Below are 15,489 nucleotides of genomic sequence, written 5' to 3' on the forward strand. Positions count from 1 at the left end.
ATAGATGGTTAGACAACGTGTTGGACAAATATGGAGTCAAGCATAGGGTCACTTCTCCATACCATCCGCAGGCGAATGGACAAACGGAATTAGCAAACAGAGAGATCAAGTCGGTTCTTCAAAAGACGGTGAGTGTGAACAGAAAAGATTGGGCACTTCGGTTGGAAGATGCGTTATGGGCTTACCGCACTGCCTACAAGGGTCCCATAGGTATGTCTCCTTATCAACTTGTGTTTGGAAAGTCATGCCATTTGCCTCTTGAGTTGGAATACAGGTCGTATTGGGCAATCAAGAAGTTGAATCAAGATTTTCAAAAGGCCGGTGAGGAAAGACGTCTTTTTCTTAACGAGATGGACGAATTTCGAATGGAGGCTTATGATAGTTCATCCATCTACAAGGAGCGAATGAAGGCTTATCATGATAGGATGATCAGTCCAAGAGAGCTCACCTTGGGGGATGTGGTTTTGTTGCATAACTCGAGACTATCTTTGTTTCCCGGGAAGTTGAAGTCCAAGTGGACTGGTCCATACATAATCAAGAAAATCTATGATAGTGGAACAGTTGAGTTACTAGCCCCGGATGGACAGTTGTTTCAAGCAAATGGTCACCGTGTTAAGAAGTATTACAGTGCAGACAAAGTGTTAGATGAAGAGGTTGGTCTCGAAGAGCCACCCAAGGAGTGAAAAAGGGGGGTAAAAGTCAAGCTAATGACTCTAAAGGAGCGCTTGTTGGGAGGCAACCCAACAATTTTTGCTTTAATTTTAAGTATTTTTGGTTTTGGTTTAATTTTGTGCTTTGCAAAAATTTTCGCAGGTTCTGCGGCGGTGCGCCACCTGAACGCTGGAAAGCATCTTTGACGTGCGGCGACCGCCGAACAGCTGCGGCGGACCGCCACCTGGGCACAATTTTCCAGCGTGATTTTTCGAAATTCTTCGAATTTTCGCCCCGCTCAACCTCTACGCGAAATTTTTTCAGGGTACGTTTTTTTTTTCAGTAGTATACTCACGTCCCTACCGACTCTACAAACTTATTTTACACTATGTTGTAAATAAGTTTGGGGGGATGAAGTGGTGGACCGTGAGTTTAGGGTTTTCTTTTTGTTGTTAGTTTGTTTTTGCTTTAATTTTCCAAAAACCCGTAGGAGATTTTTGTGTTCTAAAAATGTTTTCTTGAATCCATGTCATGAACATAACATGAAGAACTTAGAAACACGCATGCTTAGGGACACATTAGACCGAGTTGCCAATGATATTATATTCCGTCTATGTTTAAGTGTGGCTTAACGTTTTGATATGATGGTTGGGTGAAAAGGTGCATAATTAGTGAATTGCTTGTTCGCCTTGAATCGTGCTTTTACCTTGTGAGATTTGAGCCTTAAATTCTTTCTTGTGTGATTTATCTGTATGCATGTATATGTTTCTAGAACTTGCTCCTAGTCTGCCTAAGTTTACATAGTGTTTAAGTTGATTTAGGAGGATGTTAGGCCGTCTTTTCTTAGCTACTTTTATATCCAAAATTTTCGACCCTCTCAAATTTTTCCTTTGGAGTCAATTTTGAGCCTTTGAGCCTTTTCTTTGGAAGCCAAAATAAATGGGGGGACAATTCCTTGGGTTAGTATAGTTTTTGTTATCTTCTTTTGTAAAGGAATTGGAGAGATAAGGAGGAAAGTATAAAAAGTAGTGTGCTTAATATTAAGAAAGTACAAGTTGTGAAATTGAGAAAAATTCCAAATATGTGCTTGATCTTAGGAAAAAAAAAGAAAGGATGTGTAAAAAAAGAATTAAAAAAAAAAAAAATGTGTGAAAGGTTGTGAAAAGAAAATAAAATCAAAGGATTGAAAGTAAAGTGAAGGAGAAAAATAAAGTGTTAGAAGTGCCTTAAGTTTTAGAAAAGTGGAGTCATCTTAACTCTACTTGGGATATTTTTATATTTGAGTCACTTTTTAGCCAAATATTCCTCACCTACCAAAGAGCCTACGTTACAACCGAAAAGAAAGACCTTTCGGACTTTTGATGCTTAATCACATTGAGTAGAGGAGGGATTAGACTTTGAGCAAGCCTATGGTAAACTTTGCATGATGCATGATTTGAGTGATTTACACTTTACCTTTATACACTTTGAGAGTGAGAGAAAGAACACTTCCCATCTTTGGAAGTTTGCCACATGTGAGTGCTTGAATTCAAGGTGTTCCACGAGTTAGTAATGAAAGTGCACTATTAAGCCTTGCTTGATTTGATTGTGTTAATCCATGCTTAATCTATTCTTTCATCTTTTGAGGCAATTATGACGTCTAGTCCTTGTGCATTCTGTGCATCTATTCTTGTGTCTTTAGTGTTTTGTTCGAGGACAAACAAAAATGTAAGTTTGGGGGAGTTGATACGCCCGGATTTTGCACTGTTTTAAGGCCATTATTTGGTCCGTTTTTGTTATCAAAATCACTCTACATGTCCATTATTTGCATATTCTATACATTTTGGTATTTTGACGTGTTTTGTGAGAAATGTGCATATTTGAGCCGAAAAGGGGAGTAAAAACGCATAGTCTGGAAATCTGGAGTCAGACGGCGACCAGCGACTGCCGCGAAGTTGTGCGGCGACCGCCGGCGCCCGGCGGTCAGAGCTATGTGGCGGCCCGCCTCGGAAATTTACGCTAGGAGAAGAGTCTCGCCCGGCGACCGCCGGAGGAAATGTGGCGGTCCGCCACCGAAGGGTCAGAGTCTCTGGACTCCAACGCGGCGACCGCCGGCCAAGGTGCGGCGGCCCGCCAGAGAAAGGCGGCGAATCCGACCAGCCCTAGATTTGCTCCAAGATTTACTAAATTTTGAAGATCTTTTCCTTCTATGATGAGGAATAATCTTCCCCTATAAATAGGACTTCAAGCTTCATAAAAAAGAGAGTTTCACACAACAAGAACACATTCATAGAGAAAGAGAGTGACTACTTGCAACATTCATAGAGATCAAAAGCTAGAGTACTTCAATTGTGCAAGGAGTTGGAGATGGATTTCAAGAACATCAAGAACGACAAGGATTCAACCTACGGGTTTTATTTGCTTTAGTTTTATGTTCAAATTGTTTTCCCTTCAATCTATGTTTTTAGTTTATTCAGTCATGTGTAACTAAACTCATAGGATTCTAGGGATGTGTTAGTAGCAACTTTGGTTATACAATTCCGTTTTCTATTTTATATCCGTTTTGTTTTTACTTTGTTTCTTCCCTAAGTTAATCATGATACTTCATAATTGAGTGACACAATTATGTATGATTCAATACAACTTGCTTCATAACTGTGACAGAGTTCTAGCGAGTTAGATCCACTTAGTAGACACTACAGTTAGCTTCCTTTAAAACGGCACTGTTAATTGAGAGTGAGGACTTTTCAAGGGTCTTAGGAGCTTTTTGGAGTTACGTGTTAGGATTGACAACCCTAATGTTAGTAATCAACGTTTGTATCGCATGAGCATAAGCTAGGTGACTCGTCCTTTCAAAGTATTAACTGTGCTAGGGTATTGTAGTTTGGAATTTGTATAACCATAAAAGTGAAAGCACATCCCTGGAATTCCCCTTATCTCTATACTTTTCTCTCCGTGATTTGCTTGCATTTAGTTGTTTACTGTTTTTAATATTTACTGTTTTCAAAAGTTTCCAAAAATTCTTGTTTCTCCAGATAGTAATTGAGTTCTAGTAGAAGATAGACACTTTGTGTACATTTTCCCCGTGTTCGATACCCGGTACTAACCTTTTGCTATACTATACCTACTCTGTATACTTGCAGGTATTTATAGTGCAAATAAAAAGTGCATCACACGTGTCCTAAGACAATTCCTTCTGTAACCATAAAGTGACATTTCCCAAAATTTAAAACCAGACTCTTTGTTTGGCACCTTTCTAGTACCACATCCAAATGTTGCAAGCACGAGTCGAAAGAGTCTCCATAGACAGTGAAATCATCCATAAAGATCTCTATACAATCTTCAATCAAATCTGAGTATATGCTCATCATGCACCGTTGGAAAGTGCCGGGGGCGTTGCATAGGCCAAATGGCATACGCCTATACGCATAGGTTCCAAACGGACAGGTGAACGTGGTCTTATCCTGGTCCTCCGGGTTCACGTAAATTTGAAAGTAGCCACTGTACCCATCCAAAAAGCAGAAGTACTTCCTCCCAGCCAGTCGCTCCAGCATTTGATCGATGAATGGCAGGGGAAAATGGTCCTTCCTGGTTGCAGTGTTCAGCTTTTGGTAATCTATACACATTCGCCAGCCAGTAACTAGTCTGGTGGGCACTAGCTCATTCCTCTCATTCTTAACCACCTGGATCCCTGATTTCTTGGGGACCATATGGATTGGGCTAACCCATTCACTATCTGGTACCGAGTATATAATGCCCAGTGAGAGTAACTTCAAGATCTCCTTCAGTATCTCTTCCCGCATGTTTGGGTTCACCTTTCTTTGAGAATCTCTATGCGCCTTGGCTCCATCCTCCAGCCTAATGTGGTGCATGCAGACGTCCGGGCTTATACCTACCAGGTCCGTAAGGCTCCATCCAATAGCCTTCTTGTTTTTGCTCAGCACAGTTAGTAGTCTTGCCTCTTGCTCTTTAGTAAGCCCGCTATTGATGATTACAGGGAACGAGTCTTCCTCCCCAAGGTAGGCATACTTAAGGTTCGCTGGCAACTTTTTCAACTCCACTTGCGGGGGTAGTGTGTCTGTGGGTAGAGGGTTCTTCTTTGAGTCCTCCTCTTGCTCTTGTTCAGCATCTGATTTTTCCTCCATACTGGCCGGTAGCACGGCCCCTACGGATCCTGCTAGTTCTGACTTCTGACAAAATTCTGTAATTGCTTCTTCGATCTCCTCGTCAGTCAACCCTCGGCTACTGATCAGATCACACCATGCAGCTGCTTCCACATCAGCCTGGGCATACACATCCAAGGCTTGGAGCTTTTCCTGCAATAATTCGGTCTCAAAAATTCTTGGACTAAGGGGTCAATTACATCAACATAACATAGATTTTCAGAATCTATTGGTTTTTTCATGGCTTCATTGATGTCAAAGACAAATTTCTCACCATTAAAGTCAATGCAGATTGTCCCCTCGGCCATATCCACAATTGTCTTAGCCGTTCTTAAAAATGGTCTTCCTAACAATATCCCGCTAGACTCCCTAGCTTTTGGTTCACTCATTTTTATGACATAAAAATCAGCGGGATAAGTAAAGTTTTGTATCCTGACCAACACATTTTCTAACACACCCTCAGGATTTATACATGACCTATCAGCCAGTTGGATCAACACCCTAGTATTTGACAATTTTACCCCCTTTAACCGATTATAAATGGATAACGGCATAACATTGATAGATGCTCCTAAATCACACGTTGCATGCTCGATTTTCACATCTCCAATTGTTATGGGTAAAGTAAACATACCTGGGTCGGCTCTCTTGGGTGGTAGTTTCTCCTGCACAATGGCTGACGCTATTCCTTCCACCATGATTTTTCCATCCTCCTGGGCCTTTCTGGCTATAAACTCCTTTATAAACTTCCCCAGAGGGGGCAGTCTCATGGCTTGGAGGAATGGTATGGTGACATCCAGCTTTCCAAAGATCGACATGAAATCCACAGGGTTTTCCTTCTTCCTCTTCGTCACAAACCGATATGGAAATGGTTTTTCTCCCTTAGCCTCTCCTGTTAGTCCTTGTGGACTTTCCCTTGGTGCCTCCTGGGTTTGAGGTTCCGATGTGGGCATTGCTCCTTCTGGTTGCTCATTTCCAGGTTGTGTTTCTCCCTCCTTTCCTTCCGCAGTAGGCTTCTCGTTTAGAAAGAACGGATCCTCCATCTGAGGCAGAGGCCTCTTGAGTTCTTCCGCTGAGATGGTGTCGCTCAGCACCCTTTCCTTAAATAGATTCCCCAATAGGGTTCTCGAGTTGAGGTCCATTATAGGCTGTTCCAGACCGCAGTGTAATCTTACTCACATTTGCCTTTTCAGGTACATGGACTGTAGATGGGAGTTCCCTTTCATTTCGCCCACCGAGTTAGCGAGCTGGGCCAACTGCCTGTTCATCATATCCATATTTGCCCTATGCTCCTTCTGGGCACGTTGCATTCCTTGCATTGTTTCATTACTGGACTGCAAGTCGCTTTTAATGCTTTGTTGCGTGGCAAGCATCTCTCCCATCGTGTCCTCCATGGACCTCCTCGACCTGTTTGGGTGATGGAATTGGTTCGAGCCCTGGTGCTGGTTATACTGGGGTGGTGGATTTGACTGGTAGCCCGAGAAATTTTGTTGGTTTTAGTTCTGTGGGTACTGATTATACTGGGCAGGAGGGTTGTACTGGTCGTGGTTGTTCTGGTACTGATTTTGATTTTGGTTGTGGCTGTTATGTTGAGGCCCTGGGTTAAATTGGTTCTGGTTTTGGTTCTGGTTGTTTTGCTGATGGGGTGGCACATAGGCAGGGTTCGGGTTCTGGTTTTGAGAGTTTTGGTTCTGAGGATGCTGATTTCTTCCTGCCCAGTTAGACTGGTAGTCAGGGTTTGTTGGGCCATGGTTGGAATTTTGGTTCGGGTGGGGGTTGGGTTGATTTGGAGCCTGATTTTGGTTCTGATTCTGATTTCCATCTCCCCATCGGAAATTTTGGTGGTCCCTCCACGGTGCATCCCTCTGCCTAGCCGGAATCCAATTGTTGTTGGAATTGTAGTATCTTGCGGCATTTGCTTGCTCCACATCAGGCGAGTTGTCCGGCTGATCATATGGTAGTTCTGGGGCCTCTTTGCCTCCAGTCGGAGAAGGTGGTGGAGTGTTCTGCTTGATTGCAGTCAGCAATTCCTTCTTCAATTCCTCCATCTTCAAATCCATCCGCTCCTCCTGGTCAGTAGCCGAAGCACTTGCTACCCTTTCTCTGTTGTACCCATCCCTTGCGTTGTCGTACGTCTTCTTCGCATTTAACAGCTTGTGTAACACCTTTTTGGCTTCACTGACTCTCAACTGGGTGAAATCGCCTCCAGATGATGAATTCGCCAGATCCTTGGTTTCCTTGTTCATCCCTTCATAGAAAGTGTGGTGCACCTCTATCTCCTTCATGCGATGGTTGGGGCATGACTCCAGAAGACTCATGTACTTCTCCCAGTACTCGCTCAGGGTTTCATCATATTCTTGCCTTATGCACGATATTTTCCAATTTAATGCACTTGTCTTTGAAGACGGGAAAAACTCGGCTAGGAAAACTGAGTTGAAATCGACCCATGTATTGATAGAGTCGGCTGGCAGGCGCATGAACCAAGTGTTGGCCTCTCTCTTTAGGACAAAAGGTAGGGCCTTCAGTCTGTAGTCGTCCTCGCTTGCTCCCGTTGGCCGCCTCTGCTCCTTACAGATTTTGCAGAACTCATTTAAGAATTCGTATGGTCTCTCGTAACTCTTCCCATAGTACGTCGGTAGGATTGCAAACACGTGGGGTTTCACATCACAGGCGGTCTGGCCTGGGGTGACCACTATGGCTTGTGGTGGATCTCCGTCGGCGTGTGCGGTAAGCGTTGCGAGCTCGGGATCGTCCTCACCTTGGTCAGCCATTCTCACTAGTGTTCTTACTGGTTGGGGTGGGAGTTCCGGGAATTGGTACTCTAGATCTTCTTTCTCCTCGTCATTGCTCGTGCCTAGGTCGGACAGTGCTATCGACAGGACAGAACGAGTGGTAACGAGTATTGTTCCTCGGGGAAGTATCCTTGGTCTCCACTGGCCAGGAGCCGAGCCACTTCTCATAAACTGAAAACAAAAAGAAAAGGAACATTATAAACAGTATGTACACCAAAAAGATCACACACAATAACAGGTATGAACGCCATCCATCCCCGGCAACGGCGCCAATTTGAAAGTGCCTCCTGGTCTGTTCTTTATATTCGGTTTTCGTATGTAATTTGGAGTGTATCCAACTGATCAGGGAGAGATTCCTGACCCAGCTGAGTCGTTGGTACGACAACCGAGACCTGGCTTCAAACAAGTTTCCTTAACCCACTTCTACTGGTTAGTATAGTGGAGGTAAGGGTTGAATCCCACAAGGATGGACGCGTTTAGATAACTGCGGTGACTTTCCTGGGTGTGTTTTGGTTAGCTACCACGCTTGGGTTGAGATTTTACCTAGGCAAGAAATAAAGGTGGTACTCTACTGACTAGTAGACGTGAAAATAACAGGCAAGTGATGGTGTTCGTGAAAATAGGGGACAAGGTGTCTCAGAGGCATATGAAGAGTAGACAGTTACTAAAAGAGGAAATTTAGACTACAAGGCATTTCTGGTGGCTGGGTGGCTCTCTGACAGGTCTGGACAGTACAACTGAAAAGTAGGGAACAAAAGCAAAAGTAACTTAAAAGTAAAGTGGTCCAAACTAAAATTGATTTTGACGTTTTCTTCTTCACCAAGCATTAACAAAAATCAGATAAACACAAACACCATAACTAAACTTCAGATTCATAACCTCAAACTCAAGATCCATTGATTAAAATGCTCAAACTTAAAATAAACGATGAAACTGCAATTTTACTTCTACTGACTGACATGCAAGGTGGTGATCACGGCGCAGAACAGAAACTCATGCACGAAAATTTAACTAAACATAACTACAACTTCAAATCGACAACTCCAGGTAAGAAAGCACTTAGAAATTAAAAGCAACAACTAGATCTAACTTTCCTATGCAGAATGAAGCAAACTCGAACCAAAGCGACATACGAAATAGAAACTTCATAATTAAAACGTTGGAACTTCACAAAGTACTTCAAAAGGCAACAACGATGAGTGTTTGCAACAAAACCAATGACGAAAACAAGTAAAGATTAAACTAGAAAGCAAAATAACGATTGTTTGGCCACTCCGGGCGATGATACAGCTATACTACTACGGCAACTGGCTGGAACGGTGGATCGATGACTTCTCCGGCAGATTCTTGGACGTCAAGTGACCATAGCTGTGGCGAGGAACGAGAGGTTGGACAATGCTGAAGGAACTGATCTTCTAGAGAGAATTCTACTAAGTGTGTTTTTAACCGAGAACCAAGGGCAAAACTCTAAAAGCTCTCCCTTCTCTCTCTCCAAGTGGCTTCTTTTATAGGGAGGCTTGCCCTTGCTTTTAGGGTAGACTTCCTTCAAGTTTTGACTTTTATGCCCTTGTTAATGATCATCTCAGCTATCCTTCTTCTCCATCTCGAGCCTTTTCTCTGGCATGCATCCTGGTCAGTATTGCACCCTTCTAGCGCCCTTTTCACTTGCGTCACCTGAATCGTCTCCTACTGACTTGGATCCTTTAATCCTGCACACTTGAGCAACTGTTTTGTAGATAATACATGCATTTCACGATATACTGACCAGTAACCAAGGCTCAGAATACGACTTATCAGTAGTTTCTGTTGAAAGATTGCATCTACTTGCTGCTAATGATGGGGGTAATTAGATTTTTTTTTGTCCAAGTTTAATTTAATTTATCTTAAAACTCCTTGATGTTTATATTGGAACCATGTCATTTTGATTTCTTTATGTGAAAAATGTAAGTGAGTTTTGATATTGTAACAAATCCATCGAATCTCGTCATTTTCTTAATTATCTTACACTCTTCGAACTTGGAGGAATGATGCTTCACAAACTGCATTATCTCATTAGCACTATAGGAATATAAGTTCTTTTTATTCATAAGCTTACCATATTGAATCAAGTGGGAAAGGTCGAAGCAAATTTTTACAAGCTCGTAAACTCGAGCTACTTAGCTAGTTCTAGAGGTATATTGATTATCTATATCCAGAAAATTCAAATTTGAGTTTTAAATTTCTCTTGTCTAGCAGCTGCTGTAACATTTCTTGGTAACTTGAATGAATTCACTGAATCAATATGATCTTTGTGTTAAAATGAATGCTATAGTTAACATGACATGATGTCTGCTGATGTACTTGCACCACAACCACAGTACAAATCCAATAATGTGACTTCTGATCGCTGGGAATCTTCTAGAGATTTTTTGACATCAGCAGTTTTTGTTTCCATCACTTCATTAGTTAATGATAAGTCATTTATGTCTTTTCTCAAACTTGAAAAGGCATATGGGAAAGTGTACATCGTATCAACATAAAGATCACAGTAGGCCATGGATTCTTCTCTTGCATCAGCAGCCATATCTGGTGCAAGCTGGTTAATTTTAGTTTTTTTAGTGATACAACTTAACGGATTGTCATCCTTTATGTCCGAGTAAAAGACTCATCTTGCTTCAATGAGGAAATCTTGATACTTTATAACCGTATCTTTGGCTCGATAAAACCATTGGGTGCAAATATACGTCTCACCACTTGTGGTTTGAAACTTTTCCTCAATCTTTGCAATAAAACCAGGTTCACCTTCTGAATATGAAGACTGAATGTATAGTTGCAATAAAACCAGGTTCACCTTCTGAATATGAAGACTGAATGTATAGTTGCAATAAAACCAGGTTCACCCATCAATGGCAGCTCTCGTATAGTTGGATTTAGCTTGAAAAAGCTCCTTTTCCTCGATCGATCCATTTGATAATGTAACGGTTAGCTCTGGTTTGCTTAGTTTGATATTTGTGAGGCCATCTTGATTTGGCTTCGTTGAAGGTGACTAGAGCACTGATTAAACTAAGATCGGTCACGTCTGGTGTCGATCTCTTCGCCTTCTTCGGTGATGGCGCCGGGGATGTTGCCTCTGTTCACTTTTTACCTCTTCCCATTATCCCTCTTTGTAGTAAACAAGCAAATCATTTCAATCCAAACGACCTACAAACTTTCATTGTACGATCTCTGTTAGGTAATAGCATCAAGATAGGATCATTTTGGTCGATATAATATAATACTAATTGTCATATCTTAAAAGCTTATTTCATAAGATATTTATTTATGTGTTTACTTGGCTATTAAGCAAAGGTTTTGAATCAGAATCGTCCACACGCATCCATTGTGTGACATCTATAATGTATAATGGCATCGAAGACAAGATCGTTTTGGTCAATATAACATAATTATCATTGTTGTTTGATAGAAGTTCATTTAAAGCTTAACTCTTATATTTGGGTTTACTTAATAATCAATGAAGTAATAAACCTACTAAAATAAATTCTATTTTTTAAAGTGAATAAAGCATGTGTTGAATCATTTCAAAACCTACTGGAAGTAAGTAAAAACGTACTGTAGTTTCAAGGTATTATGTATCATAATAAAGTAATAAACTTAATACAATGAAGTAAAATGGGCTTGTAATGAAGACCGAAATAATTTACATAGCAGCGCATCTCATAAAAAACTAGATCTAATGGCCCTAATTTGGTCTCTAGTTCGGTCTTTAAAATTTGTTGGACATTGATCACAACTCTCTCTCTCTTATATATATATATGTATATATATATTTATATATGTATCTACGGTCCCCTTATTCCCACAACACCTTCTTAGTGTAGAACTAGAGACTAAATATTAGCCATTGGATTTTAATTTAGTGGCTGAGATTAGAGCTCCCACATCTTAAATTCGTATTTCATACTATGAATTAAATTGTTCAGCCAAAGGGCATCTTAGTCATTTTGTAAATGAGTGTAACTGGGTAAAAATGAATTTAGTGTAAATCAAAGGAGGTTGTATTAGGGTAAAACGAAAAGTCACCCTTTCACTCTTCCCGCTCAACGTTTCATCTTCCTCCCACTCTCTTCTCCCCTAACGAGGCGTGTCTTACTCCCATTATCTTCACCCATTCACCGATTAATTCCTTCCGTCGGCATTCTCCACCACAGTTTATCTTATCTGTGGAATTTCAACATGGTGGAGACAAGAACTCGAAAACTGAATGGTATTTGTTTTCTCCACCATTTTTTACCATTTTATGAAAACCCTACAACCCAACCCCGAAAATTTTGGTTTTAGATGAGCGGATGTTGCGCTCCAAAACTTCATCTGGTGTCGGTGAGTTCAAAGCATTTGTTAATTTTGTTTAGATTTTGTGTTTTCAAATTCTCATTTTATTTATTTATTTTTAATCTAACACCTAGTGGTGGAGGGTTCGTGGGTCCCTCATCCCTGGATTTCACGACTTAAACTGATACAATGCTTGGCCACGCCCAAAAGTGACGTACCGGAATCTGTGGACAAACAAAGCCAAAAAACAAAAGGGGGTAGTCACACCCCAAGAGTAAGAAGGGGACAAGCTGGCGATGGCTCGACACCTACATACTCTACGAGGTCTCGAAAGGGCCGGCAGCCGGTCCAGTATCCAGCGCCGATTATTCTTCAAACTCCTCATCCAGATAGAGGACTCCCATCTGTTCAAGTCAAACAATTGCTTTCACTATCCTTGGGGCCGAATGCGCATAAAAGCGGCAGAGACTCGTGTTCTCGCAATCCAGCCTGGCCAGGCATGTTGCAGCTTTGTTCTTTGAGCTGCAAATATGATCGAAACGGGTGTTGCAATCCTTTTGCATCAAGAGAAGCCGTGCCATGTCTTGTCTTGATTGAGCCGGACCATAGCTTCTTGCCTTAGCAAATCGAACCACCTGCTGGTCCTCGGTTTCCACCCAGAATTTTGAGCCAAGGCTTTTAGCCTCCGAGAGGCCAATCCTCACAATTTTAGCGCTAGCCTCAAGGGCTGAAACGACAGAGATTTGCACGCTAAAGGCTAAGAGGAGCTGTCCACAGTGGTCCCGAATGATTCCACCCCCTCTAGCTTGGCTAGTTGCCTCCGAGAGCAAGACAGCCGTGTTGAGCTTGAGCCATGGGGGTTCCGAGGGGGTCCATTTAACGGCCCGAGCTGGCTGGACTGGCCGTCTACTGTCCGGGCGTGGCGAGGGCTGCATGGGGATTTCTGAGTTTTGGGCTCGAAAGGGGGCTTCGTTGTGTCGACACCTATTTCTCTCCGCCCATAAGAACCACACAATGAGGCAGGGGGTGATGCAACTCATGTGTGTCTTCCCCGCCTGCTTAGTGCGTTTCGCCCATCCCTCAAGTCTCGCCGGGATTGAAGCCTCGGGTCTGAGTGGAAATAAGGCTCTCGGGAACCACCTGTCAAAGTAGCGCCACACACTATTAGCTCCCACGCCGTTCACAAAAAGGTGTTGTGGTGATTCAATCCCCGGTTGCAGGGGGCAGCAGTAGCACTTGGATGCTAGCTCGATCTCCCGCCATTGTAGCTTAGTATCAACGGCGACTCTGTTTGAGAGAAGCCTCCATACGAATATAGACATGGAGATGGTGATACTCCCGTGCCAAATCTCCTCAAGAGCTGGAACGATCGGCCGCTGCGATCTAACTGTTTCCCATGTTAAGGCGATAGAGAAGTCCCCGGATTTTGAGAGGTTCCACCTCGACATGTCCGGTTCGTCATGAATGATGGGCGTGTCGACAATCTCTTCAATCAACTGTGGAGGGATCCCGGCTTGAGCGCTAAGTGAGTGGAGTTTGGGTTGGTTCCATTGCCCTTCAATCCAAAATTCCGACACACAAGTTTGCGGGTTACCTCTATCATCAAAGCATCATTCTCTCAAAGGCCGATCCCCGATCCAAATGTCATCCCAAAAGAGGGCGTTACCTTTGCCTAGGACCCACCGGATGTGGGGATGCGCAATGGGCCATGCTCTTGAAAGCCTCCTCCACTTGGGGCTGCACCTGCCTGAAGTCGTTGTGGCCAAAGGCGAGGCTTTTCTACAGTACTAGCTATACATGTGCATCGCCCATAGGGAGTTTTGCTCTCGAAATCTCCACCACAATTTGATGTTAAATGCCCTTAGGACCTCCTTAAGGCTGCGGACACCAAGACCACCCTCCGCCACCGGGAGGCAGATCTGCTCCCAGCTAATCCAATGCGTACATCTCCTATCGTTTGTGGCTCCCCAAAAGAAGCAGGCGAGCTGTTGCTCCAATCCCTTGATTGCTTCCCCAGTCGGCTCAATGGCTTGAAAGGTGTGAATTGAGATGGCCTCCAAGGTACTCTTGATAAGTGTGAGTCTACCTCCAAACGATAAGTTCCTGTGAGCCCAACCATTTATCCTCTTTGCAATTTTTTCACGTAGGTATAGGAACATGTCTGTGCGTTTGTTCCCCCAATAGATGGGAACCCCCAGATACATGAAAGGGAACGTACCCTGAGTGAAACCTCCTCTTGAATGAATAGTCTCTGCCCAATCTTCGTGTGCTTCCGCAATGTAGAAGTTGCTCTTTGGGATACTAATTTGCTGCCCTGAGGTCTTCTCGTACATTTTGAGGCACGATTTTAGCCTCCGGATAGCCCTTGTGGACGCTTGGGTGAAAATAAGGATGTCATCCGCATAGGCGAGGTGACTGATGTCCGAGTAGTGTAGGGTGGACTTGAAGGTCATTTCCTTTCTTCCAAGGATCAACTTATCCAAGGCCCTCGACAAGTAGTCCGCGGCGAGAACGAACAAGGCTGGCGAGATGGGATCCCACTGCCGGAGGCCTCGATCGAATTGAAGAAGCCGGCTGGCGCACCATTGATAATGATTGAGAACCAGCATCGGCTAATGCACCGTTCAATAAGTCCAATCCATACTTCTGGGAAGCCCATGCGGCGTAGGATCTTGACTAGGAAGGGCCATTGGACGCGGTCATACGCCTTTGCCATATCAAGTTTAAGGGCCACATTGGGAGCCGGGGATCATTTGGGGAGTTCGTGGAACATTTCTTGCGCCAATAGGGCGTTGTCATTGAGGAGCCTCCCTTTGACAAACCCACTTTGGTTGGGGGAGATTACTTTGGGGAACAAGGGTGTGAGTCTAGCTACAAGCACTTTGGTGATAATTTTATTGGTGACATTGCATAGGCTGATTGGGCGTAATCTGTCCAAGCTCGGGGATTCTCCTTCTTCGGGATGAGGACAATTGACGTGGCAGTGATGCTTCTCGGTAGGTAAGCGCCACTGAAGAACTGGACCACAGCGTTGGTGACATCGGATCCCACAACCGCCCAGCACTTCTGGAAAAAGGTTGCCGAGAATCCGTCTGGCCCTGGTGCGCTATCGCAAGAGATGGCGAAGACTGCCCTCTTCACCTTGATAAGGCTAATTTCATGCGTCGGTTATATGCGAAAAATGTTATAAATTGCTGGGTCTAACACGTTTCCTAAGCCAGGTGTGTGAAGAAAAATCGCTAGATCGAGGAAGTGTTGAAGGAGATGGTCTAGCGAAGGAAAGGAACGAAGTGAGCAGGATTTAAAAGAAAAGATGGCGTGACGGAGGAGTCAATAGCTGAGGGCAACAAAGTCTTATCTATACCTAGCTAGGCCCCACTCCAACGCCTATATATAGAAGAACATGCAACGCAATGAACATGACTCTTTTTCACTCTTCTTAGCTCACACACATTACACACACTTGGGAATGGGAGATCTGGGGTAGTCGGGTACGAAAGGTTACGTTCTTTAGAAACTTCGCGGTCGGTGACACCGTCCGAGTGTGGACGAAGATACAATTCCTTTTAATTTCCGTTGTTTTGCTCGTTTTTGCT

The 15,489-nt window shown here is 43.4% G+C and overlaps 1 protein-coding gene across 1 annotated transcript; it reads right to left on the bottom strand.

Annotated features, from left to right (window-relative positions):
- Positions 1-12,306: 12,306 nt before the first annotated feature.
- LOC148926335 (uncharacterized) lies at positions 12,307-13,341 on the bottom strand. The gene has a single exon (XM_089059085.1). It carries the CDS (start codon positions 13,339-13,341, stop codon positions 12,307-12,309), a length of 1,035 nt encoding a protein of 344 aa, XP_088915211.1.
- Positions 13,342-15,489: the final 2,148 nt, after the last annotated feature.

Source organism: Salvia hispanica, chromosome 5 (assembly GCF_029641045.1).
Source record: "Salvia hispanica isolate PSC_SH4W2 chromosome 5, Shi_PSC_v1, whole genome shotgun sequence".
NCBI lineage: Eukaryota > Viridiplantae > Streptophyta > Magnoliopsida > Lamiales > Lamiaceae > Salvia > Salvia hispanica.